Source organism: Haemaphysalis longicornis, unplaced genomic scaffold, assembly GCF_048455015.1.
Source record: "Haemaphysalis longicornis isolate Haplotype H1 unplaced genomic scaffold, Haemaphysalis longicornis Haplotype H1 scaffold_10, whole genome shotgun sequence".
Classification (NCBI taxonomy): domain Eukaryota; kingdom Metazoa; phylum Arthropoda; class Arachnida; order Ixodida; family Ixodidae; genus Haemaphysalis; species Haemaphysalis longicornis.
The window spans coordinates 79,224,290-79,237,928 of NW_027526204.1; the positions used below are offsets into that span (position 1 = coordinate 79,224,290).

The window sequence follows — 13,639 nt, forward strand, 5'->3', positions numbered from 1 at the left end:
ATGGTAAAAATACATTGAACATTCTTTATTAAAGACGGTCATCTCTGTCGCAGCATTCGTTTCTTAATTCGTCGGAAAGTATTTTAGTTTGAAGAAAGCTTTTCTCAGCCAGCTAATTTTAATAGTGCACTGTTATTTACTCATGCGTGTTTGTAATAGCGGCATAGTTAATAACTGTAACGGGAATGCAAGCGAATAACGTTATGATCTTTAAAGAGTTGCCGTGTATTACAAAGATAAGGAACCTTGCTGACTAGGCAAATTGCTCGTTTTTCTAAAACTGTCTGTTTTTCTATATTTCCCCGAAACATGGTAGCTCAGACTAAGGCGCCATAGTTAAGCATAGAGTTAAACATACAGTTTGAAAGTAAAAGGTTATCTGAGGCTGAAAAAGAATTAGAGTAAAAGCACACTAGACCACTGGCGTGGAGTAATTTCTAGATTAGGTAGGGAGCCATGACATGCTTTTAAAATTCATGACATGCTTTTTTAAAAACATGCGCTCACTGTTTTGAAACACGCAATAAATTCTACAATAGACGGAACTGCGCTGATTCTACGACGTGGATGAAAAAGTATTGCTTTTGTTTTGTAGCATTCGGTTTGAAATTATTGTTTGATGCCACAAAGTCTTATTCGAGCAATTCGCCAAATCACAACCTGACCTACCGAAAAAAAAACAATGAAGGAAGCTCACACTAACGCGTGAGACTTGAAGGCTGTACGCAAGCTTTGAGACCATCGCGCCCGCAGCCAATTTGCCTATTCTTCGCTACCGCAACAACCTTTACTCCATAACTGTTGCTATAAGCGTGAGCTTCTTTCATTTATTTGGAAGTGATAAGCATTGGCTTCACCTTGGAGTGGTGTACGCTATGACGTGTATTTTTTTGTTCCGAGCAAGTGTGGCCAACGATTACTGCGAATGCTGGAGTTTTTGTTTTTTTATTTTGGCCAATATATCCAAGTGGGTATGCTTGGCTTGAATAACCGTCGCAAGGGACGCTGGGCGGTCATCGCGAGGACGGCACACACGACCGCTAAGCATTTTCTTGGTTTTGTTAACTTCCCGGTGGTCGCCGCGAGGCCCACGCTTACGTGCGCGTGCTGGGTTATTTCTTGGTATTTTTAACTGCGGGCACGAAAAAAATTGCCATTTGGTAAACAGCTTAAAGGTTACAAAAACTTGCCATGGGCATATTCTATTGGTACGACTGATACAGAGTTATGAAGAGATGTTATTTCCGCAATGAGGACGATAAGAGAAAAGATCCAGTCTGAGCCAGTCAGTAGGCAGCTAGTACCAGGTGTTTCAACCTTCCCTTCTACTCTATGCGGCACAGCATGGCGATTGTCCCGGCCGTGGAACATTGGCCAGGAGAACTTGCCACTCACGGTGACATGTGTTTAACGGTTTCGCCGATAAATATTACCAGCCTCGCTGATGTAAAAAAAAACGGACCTGAAAAAAACAGCCCTGTGGCACACCATAGTTCACTGGTTTTGTTTGCTCAGTGTGTTTCAAAATTTCAATGAGCTGTGATCCATAGCAGAGGTGACATAAAATCGAAGAAGCAGCGTTCCAGCCAAATCCGTATAGGTTCATCTTAAGCACAATAGGGTGATGTTATATAGCGATAGCATGAAAGCGTTAAACATCAAATCTTGCTTTATTGTTTTTGACTCGTTAATTTTCTATAATGTAAATCATCTTAGATCTCACATGCTTGCTTACCTGCGCCTTTCTCGTGGTTTTGTCGCCATTTCAGTAGCTTCGAGAACATAGAAACGCCACTGTTTACGTGGTTTTGCTGCGAATTTGTGTTTCTAGGCTTTCAAGATATGTAAATAGAAGCTGCTTCAACATATTAACGTATGGGCTGAGCGTTCCGCATGTTGGACATGTTAACCGTACTAACGCACTGAAGGCACCTTCTCAACATTTTGTATAAATTGGCTGCCGTAGATTCTGTTTTGTCTTGCCCCCAACAGCCACAGAGAAAAGCGAAGTACAACTTTTGCTATATTTCTTTATTACAAAGTGTCTTGCACTGATGTGTCTAACAGTCATACAGTCCTGCATTTTCCCATTCTCCCTATGCAATGCATGAAGACAGAATTTACGTAGCTACAGATGTGACACCGTAAACTTGACAGAGATCTTGTCGTCCTGCACGGACCCATTTCTCTCGATTTCGGTTACTTTCATAGAGCTACTGCTCCATACATAAACATTTCTAGCGCTGGTCGGCATTTCGTGCCCTTTCAAGGGCCCAAGGCTTGTGTCTACACAGGCAATTTGGGGAATTTCCGTTTTCTGAGCATCCAAAACATGTAGATTCACCCTCTTTTTAATTGGCCAATCCAGCAGCAAGTCATAGTCTCCTCGACGTACGTGATAATATAAATGTAAGGTTAAATCGCCACCCGTTTTTTTAATTCTTATCCCTGGAAGAATAAAATACCCATAAAAGTACTTAGCGCTCTCAGCCAGAGCTATCGCTACTTCCGTTGTGGCAGCGTCCTTTTTCAGTTCTGACGGCTAAGCTCTGCGATTGGCGGAGGCTGGCAGAAGCAGACGCAAATTAGGTAGAGCTTACAAACTAGACGAACGAGCGATTTGCGCTTAAATTTAGGGCACATTCTTTACAAAGCAATAAGAATGATGGGACAAACAGTGGAAGTTACGAAAGCACATGTAAACATAGAAGTACTGATGCGTTCTGCTGTTCGTACTGCGCACTGCATGCTTTGGTTTAGCTGCACAGCATACGGGGATTGGGGTTGTCTCAGACGACACTGGCCGATTGACGCAAGCAACGGTGTCTTACGTGACCCCATTTGTCGAGCGAGCACTGTTTCAGGGAACGAATATTTTCTCCCAGAACAAAAACAAGCCAGGTTTAAATGCGGGCAAAAACAAACCAAACGCTTGCCACGGTATGGTGGCGCCATCTAGGTTACAGAACGTAAAGAAACGCGGGTACAAACCAACACCGCTGTACAGGGTGGAGACAACCTTTGAACGGTCCCGTGCCGCCGCAATTGGGCCAACGGGCTCAACGCGTTATTCTTTTCTTTTCCCACGAGACCTAGCGACGCGAAACAGACAATATGATTCAAACTTCTTCAGTAAACCGCGTTGCGGCGATAATTTTAGCGCGGTTTTTACACAATGACTTGCTTCGGCGGCGAGCGAGCAACCGAACATGGCGGCGCCAGCGTTACGTGTCTCTACCCTGTACGGCGGATGCGTGAATGAAGGCACTCTAGGCTGCAGAGCGGTCGGTTCCCGTGATGTCACTTGGGACCACGAAAACGCACGATTGAGCGGGAAAATCAAAATTTTAACCTAAATTGTTTAATTTCTTATTGAATAAAGCACCGTTTGTATCCGGACAAGCGCTGGGGGCACTAGAAAACACGAAATCTTTCGAATAAAACCAACTTGTATTTTCTCTTCATGGCTCCTTTAAACATTCATTTAGGCGTTTCAAGGTTTCCGCGAAGTCCACCTCGTGATTCACGAACTCACGATAAATTTTCTCCATTGAGTCCTGCCGCTTTTCAGTTCTTAGCGACCCCTCTGCTGAGGAGGCAGTGAAGTCATTCAATCTTTGTTGTATATCACGGCAGACTGGGGATACATGACTGGTATTCGTTTTATTTACTAGTACTACCACCTGCCTTAACGTGTTCGTGATGGCACTGATGCTGTTCCGCGCAAGTGCCAGCTCCTCGGAAATTCTATCTGTGGCAGTCTGGTTCTGACTAATGCTTTCTTTTAAGGTGTTGTCAAATGTTTGGACGGATTCAGCTACAAGCACGTCAGCAGCGGCTCGTTCTCTGAAAACCTGCGTTTGAACCGCGATAAGTTCATTTGTTTTATCAAAGCATGTTTGCAAGAAAGAAAGCTTCTCCCGAAGCTCTCCCATTCCTCTCTCAAAGCGCGCGACGGTGGCGTCAGGAATTCCATGGCTGCTGCTTGCAGTCGTGGCTTCCGGGAGAGTGCAATGGTTGCTTTTTAGGTGATCAGCGAGTTCTTTGTAGGCCATGTTTCGGCTGCACCGAAAGCAGGTGACTGCGTGGTACTGGCAGTCCTGTCCGAAGTGATCCACGACCTGGGACACCGTCTCTGTGAAGTCGCAGCCATTGCTCGAGTTCCAGCACTGAATCTGCGCAGGAAAATACGGAAATTATTCTCTTTACCTTGATGTTTGCACAAGAACCCTAAAATTCGCAAGCCACTTGCGGCCGCCTTCTACACAAAGTGATTGCTTCCTTCATTTTGAAATTTCATAAAATCGCTCTTTTTGTCGGGTGCGCCATGCGGTGCAGCTGTGCTAGCGCTTCTTGGGTGAAATATTGCAAATAACGAAATGCAACGCTGATATCTAGATTGGAAGGGCATCAGAGGTTCCAAACAAATTCTTTTTAAGGCGTAGAATTCCTTGCTGAGTGCCCCCCTCCCGCTCCCCTCCAGCCAGGACCGTGTAACGGCCTGCATTTCCACAAAAATGCAGATTTCGCGAAAGTTCCAAATGTATTCGCTCTAATGGCGTAAATGGAGATAACTGGTCACACAAAATTTTCAGAAACAGAAAGAGGAAAAGTATAAAAAAAAAATTACGGAAAATGGCGAACCTTGTAACGCCTTGCATTTCCACAATAATGCAGATTTCGTGAAAGTTCCAAATGCAATCGTTATAATAACGTAAATGGAGATAATTTGTCGGACGGAATTCTGAGAAGCTATAAAATACGCAAAATATTTAAAAAATACGCAAAATGGCAAAACGCAAGATGCGTGGAATTTTCACAATATTGAAGATTTCGCTAAAATTACACCTATATTCATTAAAATAGCGTAAACGGAGACAAATGGTCGAACGAAATTTTGAAAAAAAAATTACAAAGTTACGGAAAATGGCGAACCGTTGTAACACCCTGCTTTTCGAAAATAAAGCAGATTTCGCGAAAGTTCGAAATGTAATCTAATAACGTGAATGGGGATAATTTTTTAGGCGAAGTTTTGGAGAACTAAAAACAAGAAAAGGAATTAAAAATTACGGAAAATGGCAAAACGTATAACGCATGGCATTTCCACAATAAGGCCGATTTCGCGAAAGTTCCACCAGTAATCGTTATAATAGCGTAAATGAAGAAAATTGCGCGTTCGAAATTTTGAAAAACTGAAAATATACCAGAAATATAAAATAATTACGGAAAATTCCAAACATTGTAACGCCCTGCATTTCTCCAATAATGCAGCATTCGGGAAAGTTCCACCTGTAGCCGTTATAATAGCGTAAATGGATATAACAGGTCGAATAAAATTTTGAAAAAAATATAAATAAAAATATAAAAAATAAACAAAACTTCAAACCGTACAATGACCTGCATTTCCAATATAATGCAGATGTGCGGCAGTTCCACCTAACATCGTTATACTAGCGCAAATGAGATAATTGGTCGAACGAAATTTCAAAACAGTAAAAAAATCAGAATTCAAAAAACAATACGGGAACTGGCGAACCCTGCAATGCCCTACATTTCCACAACAATGCAGATTTCGCAAAAGTTCCCCGTCTAATCGTTATAACGGCGCAAATGGAGATAATTGGTGGACAGGATCTTGGCCAAAAAACTTGGCTGAAAAAAACCCACACTCAAGACAAGCAGCGTAAGAATGCTACGCAATAGTAGATAATTCTCTGAATGCCTGCAGAATTTTTTCGTCCCCAGAAGGGGAACAGACTTTTTTAACCAAGCGCGAAACATTGAATCAAGGACAGTAGCGGAGCACACGACACGGAGCACACGACACGCACACGTGTCTCGAATGCGCGAGTTCTGTCGCCTGGAACCTCGCGATGATCAAACTAATGAAACATGTTTTTAGAAGTATTCTTGGCCCACTTGAGGAGTCAGGTTTGCACAATTTCGAAAGAAATTGAGAATAGGTTTTCTTTTATTTTCATTTACCGTCCGCATTTTTAGAAAAATCGTTGCGGTCAATATTTTATTGCGTATATTTATATTTTTTCTACACAAGCCACATTTACGCATATCTTGATAAATATGTGACCGACATTACCTATCACTTGCAAGTTGGCCACTATATAGAAGATATGGAGATAGCGGCCGTCAAAGGGAGCGACAATCAAGTGCCTCGTCCCATTTCACGGTTTTGTTGTTAACTTTTTATTAACAGCAGAACGCAGTTTGTATTGACCTGTTTTTGATTTTGGTATGTGTTGTATTAAAAAAATTCAGCCCTAATAGTTACACCTTACCGTGCGCAAAGCCCCAAATTAGTAAACAAAAACTGCAGCCACCGGAAGCTACGCGTCACCGGCTCAACCTTCGCATTTTTTTTTCTCGCCAACTACGCACGGTAAAGAAAAACGAATTGCACTTTTAGGCTATCCCTGGATTGCGCTTATTTCAGGAATATGAGAGCAAACAAAACACGCTTGATCAAGCAATTTCTATCTCTCGTGGAATCAGGCACCAAAAGTAGCTGGCTAAACAATTTTATGAAGCTCAAGGAATTTTGCTGCCGCAGTTTGCGAGCGTGAAATAGAATGTCTTGAAGTCTGCCAGGTACGGTGTCCTGTAGTTGCATATGCGTATTACAAGGGACTGCCAATTATTATAAGTGAACTTATCTGCGTGTTACAATCAGGAGCGCGTTTGAATCATGGAGATGCAGTATATCCCGAAATCGGGCATAAAGTGTAGGAGACCAGTACCCCGGAAAACGTGGCCTCATGCGCTACGGGTAGCTCCATCGGCGCAAAATTTAGAGTATTATCGAATAGACCTTTGCTCCGAGGTCGTAGGCCAATACTGCATAACGTTTTGCTCTTAGCTCTTAGGATTTCTCTGCGTGTTTCATTTAGGGACAAAACACGTTTGCATCCAAATTTATTTATAACGCAATGGCAAATTTTGTCGGCAACCGTGTGTCAGTCACGAGGTCTGAAAAATGCAAGGGGGCAAGACGTGCTGTTAGCGCTTTCGTACAGTCGTCCACATATATGCTTGGAGCGCCGTAGCGTTGTGCTCTGGCGGACTTGGGTTGCCCTGTCGGTGGCGCCTGGGCTCCGGGCAGCTTGCTTTGCGATTGCGGCGTCATCAGTGCTTGCGCCCCTTTCGTTTTGCTGGCACTCGGGTCGCCAGTGGTTGATTGGAATGTTCCCCGGCGGAGCGGGGCGCTATCAGTGGAGCGAAGCGAAATAAAAAAAAAGGAACGCGATAACGGTATGATGATTTTCTCGTCATGATAAGCTATACTGGTCACCGACATGACGTATCGCAAACAGCGCTGCAATTGTCTTCTTTTACCGCAAAGATGTTTACCTATACCCCCAACGGTTTCATCTCCATAGAATGCTTTGGTGGGCGTGCTGGTTCATGGCTTCAAAAAATTAAAACGCGCGGAAAGGACGAGGACACAGAAACACAGTACACGGGACGAGCGCTCACCACCAACAATTTTATTTCGAAACCCTCCTCTGCATAGACCCGTCAACACCACAGAGGCGCGCCTGCGCACAGAACACCTGAAGCGCAAGCCACATGCGCGCTACCGATTTCGACATAAAAGGCGGAACTCACCGACGTGGTACTGACACAATCTGTGCCCTTATTTTTGATAAAGTAGGCCTCCAAAAGTTCGCGTGCCACCGTGTCTCTGCTCCGTCCCAGCACCCTCAACTGATGAAACACACTCGCTCGTCCCGTCTGTCTGTGTTTCTGTGTCCTCGTCATTTGCGCTCGTTTTAATTTTTGGAAGGTTTCATCTTCGTGGGCAAAAACACCAGGGCGCCAATGTCTAACACGCCGAGCGCATCCGTCAGGGTAATGAGACATGCAGCATAAAGCTCAGAATTCGCTTAAGGAAGCCACAAAACATGCATCAAAATCGCACTATGGTTGATAAAGCGCCTGTGAACCATGTGACCCCCCTCTCCCCCCCACGAACCGTGTGTTACTGGTAAAGATTACGTTTGCAGATTATCTTCCAGGCTAGGCAAGACTACTGTCACTAAAAAGTGCAGTTCTTGCCCAAGAGGCTGAGTGTATGCGTCAGGCTAGATAGGACCCAGCATTGGCCGCCCGAGAGGCTGAACGTAACGTCAGTAGATAAGGTGTTACGCTATGCTGAGTCTACAACTGAAAAGTCATATCGTGATCTATGGACGTAAAAAAAAAACGGCGTGTCACGCAGTTTGGTTGGCTGAGACGTGAAATGACGTCATTTTTTAAGTTATTACGACAGCTGCGGCAACAGTCTGAACCCGGCCTTAGAGTACAGCCACTGAGGTACGCCAGTCAGCTACGGCGGCCATTTTGGCGTTTTTCAGTGTTGCGAGATTGCCGCATCTACGGCGTCGCCGTTGACTTCGACCGGGTCAACACTATCAAAAATGCACAGCAAAACGGCATTTTGGTCGCATTTCTGCTGCTGCAGTGCTGTTACACGTGTAATCTTTGATTCGCATTCGTAACAACGTCAGTTGCGTGTAGCCGCAGAGCAGGGAGGTCAAGCTAATCCTACCAAAGTTGACCGACTGAAACGAATAAACAAGACAAAAAAAGGTCGCCATCCCTCCCTGCGACAGTGGATGTCCATCAAAACTGTTGTAGACCGCTGACAAATCGTTATGCAGGAGACTACGAAATGTTTCTTGTCTGAGTGGGATTGTTTGTTGCGCTGGGCTAGTGTCACTAGATAAGCGTACAGAGTATCGGCCTTCTTTTCTACTATTGTTCCATGCTGCCACCGCGTTTCCATCTTCACAGAGACAATACTGCCTCGACTGCACGAAACGGGCAATACAAGCCGTATCCGCGCCCACAAAGCGAGTCTTTTCGTGTCTGGCATCGCGAGCTGGAAGGAAGATAACTGGATGGTTGTTGTCTGCACTAACAGAAAAGAGAATGCTCTTTAATGTGAACTGGTAAGGTCAGCCCTGCTAGGAACAAGGCTTGCTACACCAGATGGGGGTGACTACGTTGGTGAGAGGTGAATATTACACATTATGGGTAAAAAGATGGCACCTTCTGTACACAATGGGACAACATAAATGAGCTGGTCGCCTGTGAGGAAACCGCGAGTCTCATTCCCCTGGTCATAATTTCAAGACATCACCCAACATTGCGGCACCTCAGTACAGTATTTCCCACCTCCTCAACCGCATCTTGACAAAAGAAAAGAAGTGATACTCCGAAAACTTCAGACAAACAACTTCCCTCACCCAACTTGGCTACATCGGATGTACCACACCCAATACCCTGCCACATGGAAATTCTGCGCTAACCCGTGTAGCCTCATACATGTGATCTTCGGGTGCTCATACCTCATACCCTCCCACGTTTACTCACTTCCCCTCCCCCTGCTTGCCCCCGGCGAGCAGGGATGGCTGCGGCGGAGCTTCGCTTGAGCCGGCGATGAGGCGACCTTTAGCGTATCAAGATGGCCCAGACGGATGTGCCCAGGCGCTCTCGCTATCTGCGGCCCATCTATTCATAGATGGCGCTGGCATGCAGTTTGGCCTAGGGTGCCTGGATGTTCCTCCTCGCCCGCCCCTCATCCAGGCACCCTAGTTTGGCCCGCTACGGCCACCGCTCGCCAGTTCCGTTTAACTTTTAGAGCACCTGCACATTCGTAAGCTTTGTGACAAACACTCACAAGGACTGCGTGCAGCACAGTACATGCAGATCGGTCTGGCCATAGGTTGGTGAACTTTCTTAGTTCGTAGATTTGGCGGATCCACACCTTGATAATGATTGAATGTGCTTTTGTATGCTGTGGTAGCTACTTCCGATACGTAGAAACAATTCCAGAGAATACATGTGCAGCAAAGGGCTTTTTTGTCAAGCACGAAACCCAGCGAACATACTCAGACGTTTGAATTTCGCTGCCTGATTATGCAATAAGATTGCTTTACCCTCAAGTCTTCATATTACCAGATGCCATGGCGTAACTAATGCAGCAGGCCGGTCCGCGATTAAGCGCTTTCAGGCGGTGCGCCCGCTAAACACGCCAACTGCGACAGCATGCCAGCCTCTCAACAGAGCGCTCTACATGTATTGAGCGTCACGGGGTCGCATGTTTCGTGTCATGAAGCTTTGGACTGTACAAAAATTGCTCACTAGCAGAGCTGGAAAAGCCAAGCGCAGCTCAGCCGTCGCGCAGGTAACTCAAACTACTCGTAACACAAAATGCAAGCGCTCAGCTGCTAGGTAAATGATTCTTGACACATCTTTCGTGTTAAAAACATTGAAAGGTAGTAATGTCACTATTTATAACTGCTCTTCGGAACGCTCTAAAGCCACTCCAGGTAGTCAAAGAAGCATTTAAGCACCCTCGGTAAACAATTTCAAAGCTGCCCTCTCATTGAAAAAAATGAAGAGCAACCGTTCAACTGATACCGATGCGAAATTTCCGCCTGCACGTCCGCTGGCAGCAATCGGCTCGTGAGAAACTGTCGAGAAGTAGCTTCACATGCTTACAACATTACTGAAAAATGCGTTGTACCAAAAAAAAAAAGAAATTCACTGTAAAGCAACAGCGGAAGATTTTTCCGTTCGTCATGCATTGATATGGATAGCCCTTGCTTCTTCATAACTTAGACTGAATAAAAAGTGTGCTTACAATGCTGTCCGCTGGGAAGTGGAAACATTTCGCTGTGCTATTCCTACCCGAATGGTCGCACCAAACAGCAGCGCAGCACTCCTTATATGTTTTTATCAGTTTCTCTGACATTTTATGCACGTTCGCACTCAGACACCAAAAGGTTCACCTTCAAGGAACACTACGAAACTTCTACGCGTGCACACAGGGAAAACGGCCGGAGCCGACGAGTGGGGCGGCAGCAGATGAGATAAGAGCGAAAGCGCCGCCCGGCCGGGCAACGAATGAAGCGACTAAATAAACAAGCGGTCAAAAAAAGGAAAATGCCACGAACACGTTTTATTTCTAGACATAACAGCATCACTTTACTTTATTGCTGCGTATGTTGGAAAGAGAGAGCCACATATGCAAAAGTTGCTAAATTTTCGCTCGGCTACCAGCGTCACGGCAAAACTATTTCCAATACCTAAACTAGCCGAAGTGTCCGGCCCCTGCTTCAGATGCACTAAGCAAGGAGTACAGGACACAGTGTCTCCCAAGTGCGCCAGAGCACACCACTCTGGCGCTCCAAGTAAGGCTGTGGATCACGGTACAAATGCTCTAACCGGGGAAACGAGCGTCGCTTAAATAACCATAAATATTGCGGCCACTGGGATGCACTGTAATTTACATATATCTGGGTTTCAGTATACCAGCAAGACCAGCGGAGTATTCAAGCGCATTAAAAATGAACGCAAGCGTATTCTTAATTAAGCACCGCGTAAAGATGACCCTGAGCCCCCCTCACACCCTCGCCCACCGATACATGGATTCCCTCCAAACATAAGGAGTGCTCCTCCAGCAAGAGTACCCGTAAAGAGATTCAGTCAAGCTGCACTTGGTCTGCACATAATCACTTCATTCCCGTGTGTCATATCCTCCAGTCCCGGATAGCGGTGGCCACCCTGCTTGGCACAGAATTGAATTAGCTTATAAAATTAGGCTTAGTGTGCAACGTTTCTTCGATTGACCTAAAACGAGAAAAGAGCCTTTAGAGTATCGCTGCGACTGCAGTCATTTACTGGGGCCAGGCTCACATACAAGGCACAGGTCACAAAATCCCTTCGGACATGGTCGTGTAGTGCCATAATAAGGCCAGCTTGTCGCGCTTAAACGCTGTGATAAATGTGGAATGGTCGGCAAGACGAATGAGTGCATACAACTCACCTTGCGCCCTAGGAGTTTCTCTCTCGGGAACGATGACCAGATTGCATCTTCTGGCTTGCAGGACTCTGTATCCAGGGGACAGCGGTTGCGTTCTTCGTCATCACTGCTGTCGTAGCATCTGTTGCAGAGGAGATGGTTGCAGGGTAACAATGCTGTCGCAGCTGAAACCAAGCCGCAGGCACTACACAGCCTGTTCTTTGGGATGCCGTCTACGAACACGGTAGGCTTCCAGTCTATCCGGCTGTCGAAACCAAACACAGTGTACTGCGCGCCGCCCACAGCCATCGCGAAGCCTGGCTGCTACAGTGGTAGGACCGCTGCAGAAACTGCAATGCGAAAGAACACCCACCATTGTCACGGTCGAGGATGCGTACGATAAGGCTGATAAGAATCGGCGCTGGCTGTGCTTAATCTCGCTGATTTGCTGCTTTTGTCAAAGTGTCTTGTGTAGCAAAAATACTATCAGTCACCCTGTCTCGTAGCCTTCCGCCCACATAAAAAACAGCGTGGCCTCGAGGCTCCCCAGGCGAGATAAAACGCTGCAATGAAGCAATGAATCTGTATTTATTGCATTTTTTCGCTCATCATCGGCGTTCTCGCCACATTTGTAAACAACGGGAAACACTTCGCGTGATTAAAATTGTACAGCGCCGCAAATCAACAGGCCTGCATTCACGTGATTGTGTATGGATATGGAATATATATTACTTGAGTGATCTTCAACACACAATACACCGAAGTATTTGAAAGTGCTGCCGTTTGCTTTTGCTCTATCACAAAAGTAGCCACCACGCCCACAGATTCAACTCGCTAGTATGCACTGCATAACGCTAAGCTTTTTTCGCTGAGTCACTGCAGCAGGTCGTTTTTAAACTATTCGCCCCGGGATCGAACACAGTCGGCCCCTGGCGGTGGCGGGACGAGCCGCTCCTAGTGTGGATGGCGCTCTGGCGTCGTCTGCTCGTTCATGTAGCGCGCGGCGCAAGACGCGTGCTGCACACGATAAGTAAGGAATATGTGCACTTGTATCGCACTAAGCAGTGGCATAGTTACCTCTGCTTGGTGATTTTTCTAGAAAAGCAATATTCAGCGGCCGTTGGGGGATGCCGCGCAAGGTTAGCTCCACAACACATCGTCGCCGTTGTCACCGCTTGTGAGTGAAACGTGTTATAAACATTGTTTCGACACATTGCACTTTCCTTATTGATGAGTGCCGTCACCTACCGTTTCAGGAACGTCAAGCGGCGCTTTTTAAAGGTGGCGTGGTGGTTACTTAAAGGATAAAAGTTTACTGCACGAAACGGGTAAGAAGCGACAAGACCAGTGCATACCCGTACATTTGCCACACCCTTGTGAAGTTACGCTGTGTGCTTTCAGAAAGAAGAAACAAACAAAAACAACTACATTGCACACGACCCGTGCGCTATCGCCCATACATTACCAGTGTCGTATTTTACACCTGCAAGCGCTTGTGTGATCGAATTCTTCCCGTACCTTTTTTAAAATAAATACCATTTTTGGACAGTCGTTGCTTGTACTGTGTTGGCAATTTTATTTATTATTTAAAATACGCACACAAAACTTTCATCCGTGCCTTTTCTAACCAATCTTCAAGAATTAATTGCCGAGACAAAGGCGACGTTCAGTTTACAACACAAAGCAGTTACCGGGAACCCGTTGCGCTATTTCGTAACGAGAAATAAAGTGAAACGTTTTGCTACATCTGCAACAGGGCAACTGCCGTATTTGTGGTTCGTAAGCGACATTACGCAAGAATGCAAACACATC

General features: G+C 45.7%; 1 protein-coding gene across 2 annotated transcripts in view; it reads right to left on the bottom strand.

Annotated features, from left to right (window-relative positions):
* Positions 1-2,012: 2,012 nt before the first annotated feature.
* Positions 2,013-13,639, bottom strand: part of LOC144158819 (TNF receptor-associated factor 3-like) — a 323,737-nt gene continuing 312,110 nt past the window's right edge. The window contains exons 1-2 of one of the 2 annotated variants that reach the window (XM_077689977.1): positions 11,852-12,195; positions 2,013-4,175 (exon numbers count right to left, since the gene is read on the bottom strand). In XM_077689977.1, coding sequence (XP_077546103.1) covers positions 3,462-4,175; positions 11,852-12,136 — 999 coding nt within the window. In that variant the 5' untranslated portion in view covers positions 12,137-12,195 and the 3' untranslated portion in view covers positions 2,013-3,461. Of the gene's footprint in view, positions 4,176-11,851; positions 12,196-13,639 lie in introns of those variants that run through there. The other variant, XM_077689978.1, reaches the window with a different exon arrangement.